Raw genomic sequence first — 10,647 nt, 5'->3', positions numbered from 1 at the left:
TTGCTCTTCCCTTATGTCAAGAACATGTGTAGTAACAGCACGTTCTTGTCAATTGGTTAATGGTTACGTCCAGAACATGTGTAATAACAGTACGTTCTTGTCTATAGGTCTTTCGATTATGTGGTTCTTACCTTTTCTTTAGTGTAATAAACTCGAGTTTGTTATGAAAGTAGAATTCTAGATTTCACGTTTTTGAAGGAAGAATTCAAGTAAAGGAGCTCTGATCAACTAACACCGATTACTATTATAAATCTTTGATGTATTATTCTAAAGAACATGAGACAAAAGCTAAGGTCTCAATACAACACACAAGGTTTTTTTTAAGTCTTTAAACAGATAATATTACATACAACATAGCACATAGGAGCCACATGACGAAGATTATATTTATAGGGTCTGATCCCTTCCCATCTTTTTTCTCGGCCTATTAGAACCACACAAGGACGAATCAAGAATCTTGTTCACCCATTTTAGATGCTTGGTCTCACGTTCAGACGGCTTGCAAGCTTCTGTCCGAGAGTTTTGTCAGCCTGTTTTCACACAACATATTTACCACATCAGTGACAAAAATGTTACAAACTTTCACCAACATTATCTGATTATCTCACGGATATTATACCTGAGACCAGTAAGAGATCCAGATGCTGCGGATTTCATGTGTGATGCGGGGGTCAGATAAGGCTTCAATCCATCTACGGATGAAACGTTCTTGCCTGAAGTCAAAACCAAACCGTATAACATCAAGAACATATAGATGCCTTGGACATCATCATCATTTAAAAAAAAAAAACAAATACCTCTCTGGTGTAAAGGAACGGTATCTCTCTCCAGGCTCCTTGAAGTTGTTCTCTTTCTCAATAACACACTGCAAACACACAATAGTAAACTATTAGTTCATATGTTTCTTGTGTGAAAAATCCTTGTGTTGATATGATTACTTACTCTCTCACGTTTCCCAGAGCAGACAGCAGGTGGAGTTGGATACTTCTCAGCATGACGAACAGGATCATACCTCGATGGGAAGTAGTTGACCTGTAACAACATCTCTTCTTGTAAGATAACCACATTCTAGCTTCCAAAAGTTCAATATAAAGATACTAATATACTGTCATATTGCATATACCCACCTCCTCGTCCCTGTGCATGAAGTTCATGAACCCCTCATGGTGATTGTTGTGATGAGCACATTTGGGTGCATTAACTGGCAGCTGAAGGTAGTTCGGTCCAAGGCGGTGTCTCTGAGTGTCAGCATAAGAGAAGACACGCGTCTGAAGCAGCTTGTCGTCCGAGTAATGTATCCCAGGAACAATGATAGCAGGGCAAAAGGCAAGCTGCTCATTCTCCGCAAAGAAGTTGTCAATGTTCTTGTTCAACACCATACGACCAACGGGTTGGAGAGGCAAAAGATTCTCAGGCCAGGTCTTGGTGACATCGAGTGGGTCAAAGTCGAACTTGTCTTCGTCAGCTGGATCAATGACCTGGATAAAGAGCTTCCACTCAGGGTAGTTTCCAGCAGCAATGGAGTCATACAAGTCCTGTGTGGCGTGACTGTGGTTGGTTCCTCCTACACGGACTGCATCTTCTTCTAAAAGAGACTTTACTCCACATGTTGGTTTCCAGTGGAACTTCACGTAGTGAGCTTTGCCGGATTTGTTGATGAGCATGTAGGTGTTCACACCTGAGCCTTCCATGTGTCTGTAATCTTGCGGGATACCGATGTCGTCAAAGAGGAAAGTGAACATGTTCAAGCTCTCAGGGTGATGTGAGAAGAAGTCAAGGACTCTCCAGTTTTCTTGAATGTGAGATTTAGGGTTTGGTTTAAGCGCGTGGACCATGTCAGGGAACTTCATCCCGTCCCTTATGAAGAAGACAGGGAAGTTGTTTCCGACAAGATCAAAGTTACCCTGTTTGGAAAGAACAATCCCTTACTTGTTTAGCAAGAAATATCTATTTTTATTAATTTGTTAAAAAGAAGTGATGACTTACTTCTCTAGTGTAGAACTTGACTGCGAAGCCACGAGGGTCTCTCAAGGTCTCGGGACTTCCACGTTCATGGATAACGGTGGAGAAACGGACAATGACCGGTGTCTGTACACCTGGAGCTCTGAGGAAGTCTGCGCACGTTAGGTTGGATATATCATGCGTGACCTCGAAGAAACCCTTTGCACTGGCTCCTCTTGCGTGAACCACACGTTCTGGAATACGCTCCCTGTCGAAGTTGGCAAGCTTCTCGACGAGATGGTAATCCTCAAGAAGGATAGGACCTGCCAAGATCCAACACAAACAGAAGTGTGTAACGTTAACATTTCTTACAGATGTAAACCATATGAAGTACGGTCATAGAAAGATTGAGAGGATACCTCTGGGTCCAACGGTCATGGAGGAGTTGTTGTTCCATACAGGAGCACCAGAGTTGGTGGTGAAGAATGGAGAGTTGTAAGAACTCGCCGGCCGATACTGCATCAATCAGAAGCATCATCCTGATTTAACCAAACATTCAAGACGAAGAGGTGATAGACATAGGGGAGAGTTGTTACCTTGTAAGGATCCATAGTAGAAAGATAGAGAGAGTTTGGAGAGATTCAGGGATTTAGCAAAACGAGGAGATGGAGATGATTTTAATATTTGCTTGCATATTTATAAATGGCGTGTGTCTTGCTGCCTCTGCGCTTTAAAGCCAATTTTAAAGGTTATCGTTTTTTCTTTTATTTTCTGATAAAAACTGGAAAATCAAATACTACAAAAGTTATTTATTGTGGCGATAAATTCAGGAACGTCTGTAGATGATATATCAATTGTTTTTTCTTTCTTAAAACTAACCACCGGTTACCTACGTATTTATTTTATTTTATTTTATTTATTTTTTTTTTTTTTGTCAGCTATTTTATTTTATTAGTTTTGACTTGTTGTACTTGTACGAATATTTTTCTTCTGTAAGAAAATGATTGAGAAAATTGTTTTCAATTTTGGATTGTTTAAGCTTACCAATATCAGTTGGGAGTGTTATATGATCGGATACACATTCATGTTAAGGTATCAGACTAGGTTCGATTCCGATCTTGATCCAGTTCACCTAGTTGATTATCAATTCAATCTTGACCTTAACTTGTGATGAACCTGTTAATCGAATCAACGCAAACAACACAAGCAATTGTTTACCCAGTCTTCGTTTCCTACTGACTGGGGAGAGAACAAAACTCTCATGCACTTCACTACTGATCAATGAGATACAATAGCTTCAAGATCTCAACCGATCTATCTTCTTTGTGCAGGTATTACAAAGAGATTTACCGAGAACTGTTCGGAGAAGAGTACCAAAGTAACTGCGAAGAAGACGACTCACTATCAGCCTCCGAATCCTCCGATAACGACGAAGACACGCAGAATGATCTGGAGAAAGCTCCGTGACCTCAAGAGCTGCGATCAGCTTCCGGATCTCTCTATCTTGATCAAGCTTTCTCCTCCGCCTTGATACTTTCTCTCTATCTCTGTATCTCTCTCTCTCTGTAACTTCTTCTCTCTCTGTAACTCTCTGTTTTGAGAAAGACGATGATCGAGGTTGTTAGACTCGCGGGTCCCCTTGTAACAACCTCATCCTTCTTCGACTTGATGCAACTGGGCCAACGTTTCAATAACGTTTTTTACTTAAGCCCATTTGCGGCCCATCACCTAAACGACAATACTCCACAAATCTCCACCTTTGTCGATTAGGGCTGAACACAACTTCGCCGTAACTCAACCTTCATCCCGTCGAGACCAAACCCTAACCATGACTGAGAATTCTCAATCCAGTCAATCAGGTTCAAACAGCTACCCCAAAACCGAAGAAGACCCTTTCCACATCCTCGTGGAACCTGTAACCAGTCCTGACCCTCTGTTTTACAACCCTGAACTCGTCAGCTCTCCAACGCTTACTCTCCCAGCTGATTTCAAAATCCCCGACTCTGTTCCTGTTCCAATACCACAAGACCCTGAGCCAGAACCGACTTCTAATCCAACTGAGCCTGCTGACCTTCAACTCCGAAGACTGTCCAACCTTGAATACTGTAAGTCTCTGACACTCAAGTACTCTCTTTAGTCTCAGAAACCTCAACTGAACCATCTTTTACAGTTAACCAGCACCTGAACGTTTTCGGCGACAAACCCGCAACTCCTGCGTAAGTACCTCAGCAATCCTTTTCTAAAACTTTTCCGTTAGTTAACTCCATTGTTTGACCAAGAACAAACCACTAACAAAGTTTGCTCTCTGTTGTAACATGTACTCCACCTTGTTGAGATGACCAAACAACAGTGCCATCTCGGAGTACATTTCGAGTCGCTCAGGCAATGACCCCCAGCGTTTCGAGGCACTTCTCGAACGCACTTCCAGGTAACGTCTTTGTCAACATGTCTGCAGGATTTAGACTAGTGTGAATCTTTAGGACCTTTACTAAACCCATCTCAATAATGTCTCTGATAAAGTGAATCTTCCTGGCAATGTGTTTAGTTCGATCATGATGAACCGGGTTTTTAGCTAGGCAAATTGCACTTTGAGAATCACAATGTAGGTTGAAAAACTCTGAATCAAATCCTAACTCATCGCAGAATTCCCTTAACCACAAACCCTCCTTTGTAGCCTCTGACAAAGCCATATACTCAGCTTCTGTAGTTGACAAAGCCACTACATGCTGTAATGTAGATCTCCAACTCACAGTGTTGCCACCCACTTTAAACACGTAACCAGTGACTGATCTTCGCTTGTCGAGATCAGTAGAGTAATCAGAATCACAAAAGCCTTCAACATCAAAACTCCCCGCTCTTTTAAACGTTAGACAAACATCTTTAGCTCCTTGTAGATATCTTAGTATCCACTTCACGGCTTCCCAATGTTCTCTGCTCGGTTTAGACATAAACCTGCTGACTAAACCAACTGCGAAAGCAAGATCAGGCCTAGAACCAACCATAGCATACATCAAACTCCCAACTGCACTCGCGTAAGGAACTGAATCCATAACTTTCATCTCGATAAGCCACTCCTTATCTGTTAAACTCTTTAGTTTAAACTGAGAGTTTGTGGGAGTGATCACCGGTTTACAAAACTCCATTCCGAATGTTTTAAGCACCTGACCAATGTACCTATTCTGTGTCAGCTTAAGTAACCCCTTCTCCCTGTCCCTTACAATGTCCATTCCTAGAATCCTTGAGGCCGCTCCAAGATCTTTCATTTCAAATTCAGTGCTCAAACTCTTCTTTAAAACCTGAATATCCTTCTTGGTTTTAGCAGCAATCAACATATCATCCACGTATAACAGTAGATAGATGCAATCTCCTGTCTTCAACTTCTTCATGTACACGCAATGGTCTTTAACACACCTTATAAACCCAAGCGTCTTGATGAATGAATCAAACCTTAAGTTCCATTGTCTAGGAGATTGCTTTAACCCGTATAGGGACTTCCTTAGAAGGCACACTTTTCCTTCATCTCCTTTCTTCACAAACCCTTCTGGTTGTTCCATATAGATTGTTTCATCTAGGTTTCCATGGAGAAATGCCGTTTTGACATCCATTTGCTCTAGCTCAGCATCAACGTTTACCACAAAGGACAGTATGATCCTTATAGACACATGCTTGACCACAGGCGCAAAGATCTCATTGTAGTCAACCCCTTCCACCTGAGTAAAACCTTTAGCCACCAATCTAGACTTGTATCTAGGATCTTCAACCCCTGGAATACCTTCCTTTAGTTTATGAATCCACTTGCACCCAATAACTCTTTGTCTAAGAGGTCTATCAACGATATCCCAAGTGTGATTCTTGTCTAAAGAAGCCTTTTCTTCTTTCATAGAAGCATTCCACTTATCCCAGTCTTTGCTTCGTTTAGCTTCAGCTAATGACTTAGGCTCACTCGTCACAATGTCATCCGCGCATGTTAACGCATAAGCCACGAAGTCTCCACTCTCAAACATAGCCGGAGGCTTAGTCTGTCTCCTTACACGGTCTCTAGCAAGCAAGTAGTCATCTAACGATTCCTCCTGACCTTCTGATTCTTCTTCACTTTCTTCTGAATCTGAGTTTCTTCTCTGACCTGAAGTAACTCCACCTTCACCGGTGTTCCCTGATTCTGAAGATGACCCCACCTTAAAGGTAGAACCTTTCTGAGTAGGACCTTGAATCAAATCAGCTTTGAAGGTTACCTTTCTTGCCTTGGGGTCGCTTGCAGTCCCCTTTCCTTTATATTCTTTATACAAAGTCTTCTCGTCAAACACAACATTTCTGCTGATGGTAGACTTTCCTTCCTCTATTAGCCACACTCGATACCCTTTTGTGCCTTGAGGGTAACCCATGAAAATGCCTTTCAAAGCTCTTGGACTTATCTTATCTTGTACGGTGTGAACGTAGGCCACGCAACCAAACCTCTTGAGATGACTAAACTCAACCTTAACCCCAGACCACACTTCTTCGGGTATTTTAAACTCAATTGAAGCACTAGGAGTACGGTTTATCAAGTAAACTGCCGTAGCAGCTGCTTCTGCCCAAAACTTCTTCTCAAGTCCTGATTCTGCTAGCATACAACGAATCTTATCTGCTATTGTCCTGTTCATTCTTTCTGCAACTCCATTTTGTTGTGGAGTGTATGCGCACGTTCGATGTCTCTTAATCCCCGCTTCTTTACACATAGTATCCATCAGATTGTTGCAGAACTCAAGGCCGTTATCTGTGCGCAAACACTTAACCTTCCTTCCTGTCTGAGTCTCAACAAGCTTCTTCCACTCTGAAATATTCTCATACGTCTCATCCTTAGTTCTTAAGAACCTGATCCAAACTTTCTTCGAGAAATCATCTATCAAAGTTAGGAAGTACTTGCAACCTGATAGACTTTCGGTATTAGACACTGAACCCCACAGATCACTATGAACATATGCCAGCGTCTCAGTTGTAGCGTGTTTGGCTGTAGGAAATGGTAACTTATGAGTTTTCCCAAGAACACAGTTCTCACAGAAATCCAATGTGTGAACCTCCTTTTCTTTCAAATACCCATTCTTCACCAGAAAATTCATATTCTTTAAGCTCATATGTCCCAATCTTGAATGCCAAAGATTTGTCAGATTCTCTTCTGTCCTTGATACATTTGCTTCAGCCTTATCAACTGTACCGTCAAGATAATAGAGCCCGTCTTTGTAACTTCCTGAAAGAACTCGCTTTCCATCTTTAAAGAACACAACTTTAAAGCCTTCTCCCCTATAGGTACAGCCACACTTCTCAAGCTGACCATACGATATTAGGTTTCGCCCCATGGTAGGCATGTATCTAACTTCAGTTAGAATCACCGTAGACTTGTCTGGGTTTACAATCTTCAGCTTCCCATACCCATGAACTTCACTGAACGTATTGTTACCCATTAACACTCTGCCTCCATTTTCTTCGACAAAGTCAAACAACACTTCTCGATTTGGTGTGATGTGAAAAGTACATCCCGAGTCTAGAATCCACTCAGACTTAGTGTCATGGACACTTGCAGTGAGAACCATAGGATACTCTTTGTCCTGAGCCACATTTGCTGCATTCTGAGCTCTCTGATCTTTTCTCTCAGGGCATTCTCTTTTGAAATGACCTTCTTTGCCACAGATCCAACACTCTCTAGTCTTCTGTTGGCCTTTGCCTTTAGACTTTGATCTAAAATCTTTACTTTTTGATCTAAACCTCCCACCTTTTCCTGATCTCTTGTCGGTTCTTCCTCTGGAAACTACAAGTCCTTCTGCATCAGTCTTAGAACGTTTTAATAAGCCTTTCTCTTTCAACTCCGCTTCCTTTGCATAAGCTGACGTAGTAACTTCTTTTATCGTCAATGTTTCTTTGCCATTTCCATACTTCAGAGTGTGAACAAGAGAATCATACTGTGGTGGCAGACTAGTTAGAATCTGAATGGCTTGATCTTCGTCAGAGACTTGAATGTTTAGGCTCGCTAGATCATCCACCAGTTTCAAGAAAACATCGAGATTCTCTTCAATGCTCTTACTTTCAACCATCCTGTAGCTCGCAAAACTTTGCTTCAAGTAGATCCTGTTAGGCAAGGTCTTTGTCTGATAATCTGCTTCAAGTGCTCTCCACACCCCCATAGCGGTTGCTTCTCTCATTACTTTTCTTAGTACCATGTTGGTGAGGCTTGAGCAGATAAGGTTTCTGGCTCGAGTATCCTTTTCTTTAGCCAGAGGATCGACTTTAACTTCCTTATCAGTGACATCGTCACTATCATCAGTAGTTTCTACTTTTGTAGAACTAGCTGCTTCAGTCAAGATGTGTCCCAGCCCTTGCAGCTCCAGCTGCATTTGCATCTTGAACTTCCACATACCGAAGTCACCTGATCCATCAAACTTCTCCATCTCAAACTTCCCGTGAACCGATTCCATGATAGCCTCTGCAAACCGTCACACTTCTCACACACACCAAATCCCACAGCAACCAACCTTCGCTTGAATCACAGCTTCACCGCTGCGTGAACCTAGTTCTCTATACCAGAGAACCTGGCTCTGATACCACTTGTTAAGGTATCAGACTAGGTTCGATTCCGATCTTGATCCAGTTCACCTAGTTGATTATCAATTCAATCTTGACCTTAACTTGTGATGAACCTGTTAATCGAATCAACGCAAACAACACAAGCAATTGTTTACCCAGTCTTCGTTTCCTACTGACTGGGGAGAGAACAAAACTCTCATGCACTTCACTACTGATCAATGAGATACAATAGCTTCAAGATCTCAACCGATCTATCTTCTTTGTGCAGGTATTACAAAGAGATTTACCGAGAACTGTTCGGAGAAGAGTACCAAAGTAACTGCGAAGAAGACGACTCACTATCAGCCTCCGAATCCTCCGATAACGACGAAGACACGCAGAATGATCTGGAGAAAGCTCCGTGACCTCAAGAGCTGCGATCAGCTTCCGGATCTCTCTATCTTGATCAAGCTTTCTCCTCGGCCTTGATACTTTCTCTCTATCTCTGTATCTCTCTCTCTCTGTAACTTCTTCTCTCTCTGTAACTCTCTGTTTTGAGAAAGACGATGATCGAGGTTGTTAGACTCGCGGGTCCCCTTGTAACAACCTCATCCTTCTTCGACTTGATGCAACTGGGCTAACGTTTCAATAACGTTTTTTACTTAAGCCCATTTGCGGTCCATCACCTAAACGACAATACTCCACAATTCATAGATGAACCCTTTGATTAACATCACATTTTTAAGTTTAAATTTTGGAGGAGGGTAATGCTTTTTAACTAAGTAAACTCTTCAACACTTATTAATAGAAGATGAAAAACATGACATGTTTTAGCTCAAAATTAAATTACGTTTATGTATTTTAAGTTTTTGTTTAAAACCCAATTAATATGTAGTTTTGAACCTTGTAGGTATAATACTACTAACACCTTCAACTCGTAAATAGCTCAAGACGATAAATTATACAATGTGATCAGAATCTAGATTCCCGAGAAGAAAGATAAGCTGATGAACCCACTATGGTGATATTGTCAAAAATATTTTGAATATAGGAGATTTTTTATATGGTTACAGAAGCAAGGAAGAAGAATGACAAAAATAAAAAAATAATGTATTTTCCAACACAGAGAAGAAGAAAAAATGAGGACGGCATGGAGTTATGGTTCCTTATCCGGTTATTTTGGCTCTTTACTACAACCTTTTATGTGGTTTAGTGTGGTTTTGGATGACGTGGATGATTACTTGGGCTCCACGTGTGGTTGGATAATGTGAACGCCTCAGGCTGGAGCAGATGCCCTTTTGAATTGATAATTGTTTTGTTTGTCTATGCGAGATGAGATAATCAGTTTCTGAATGGCCTACCTCAGAACCTTCATGTTGTTTCTGAAGTTTTAAGTGATTTTAAGACTTTTCATTAAACAGAAATTTAACACACGTTTATTCACCCTCCCACGTATGGCAGTATGGTCGCCTAACAAAACATACACATTGGTACACATTGGGTTACTCAACCCCCATAGGTTATAGAGAAACCAAAAAGTAAGTGTACATATAACAAAGCATTATTATGAATTTTATTATTACTATGGGCTTAATAAGCAAGCTGATCTAAATTGACAAACCATGTCAGCTATAGACTTTGACAATATAACTATATAAACTATTCGGTTTTCGATCTTTTTTTTCATTTTAGTTTTTGATCTTGTAAATGGCAATAAGATTTTACCAAATGAGCTAGAAAAAAAGAGCGAGCAACTGAACCTATTGTGAGTACACTTTTTTTTTGTGCAAACACGGTCGCCATTAATTAAACTTGAAGATCCTTACAATAGTTTAGAGCTTTTACAGCTCCATTAGCATAATAGCATTACAAACTGCCAACTTGGTGGCTAAACAAAAGTTTTTTTAACCATTTAGCTTTTACAGCTCTATTGTGAGTACACTATAGCCCAAAAGCTCCACCGAATCAAACGACACGGCAATAACAAAAAGTGTCAAATGGGCCAATATATCTGGGCTGGACCAAATACTTAACACGATTCTACAACTAATACTCTACCGTTTTCATGGTATACTTGATGTAATCTTGGTTTATATGAAGTGTCCGGTTACTTTAATTCCCTAACCAATCTTGAAGTAAGAAGGTTCTTGGAAAGAATTTTCTACAGGCCTA

The 10,647-nt window shown here is 40.9% G+C and overlaps 1 protein-coding gene across 1 annotated transcript; it reads right to left on the bottom strand.

Moving 5' to 3' along the window:
* Positions 1 to 221: 221 nt before the first annotated feature.
* On the bottom strand, positions 222 to 2,784 carry LOC103834369 (catalase-2). The gene is made up of 8 exons (XM_018653951.2): positions 2,538 to 2,784; positions 2,361 to 2,457; positions 1,987 to 2,264; positions 1,128 to 1,904; positions 943 to 1,032; positions 798 to 865; positions 620 to 713; positions 222 to 530 (listed from the first exon to the last, which is right to left on the bottom strand). Exons 1-8 carry the CDS (start codon positions 2,550 to 2,552, stop codon positions 471 to 473), a joined length of 1,479 nt encoding a protein of 492 aa, XP_018509467.2. The 5' UTR covers positions 2,553 to 2,784; the 3' UTR covers positions 222 to 470.
* Between the last annotated feature and the right edge of the window lie 7,863 nt (positions 2,785 to 10,647).

This window comes from Brassica rapa, chromosome A08 (assembly GCF_000309985.2).
Source record: "Brassica rapa cultivar Chiifu-401-42 chromosome A08, CAAS_Brap_v3.01, whole genome shotgun sequence".
Lineage (NCBI taxonomy): Eukaryota > Viridiplantae > Streptophyta > Magnoliopsida > Brassicales > Brassicaceae > Brassica > Brassica rapa.
The sequence above is the reverse complement of the archived record's forward strand: the minus strand, read 5'-3'. Positions and strand labels throughout refer to the sequence as shown.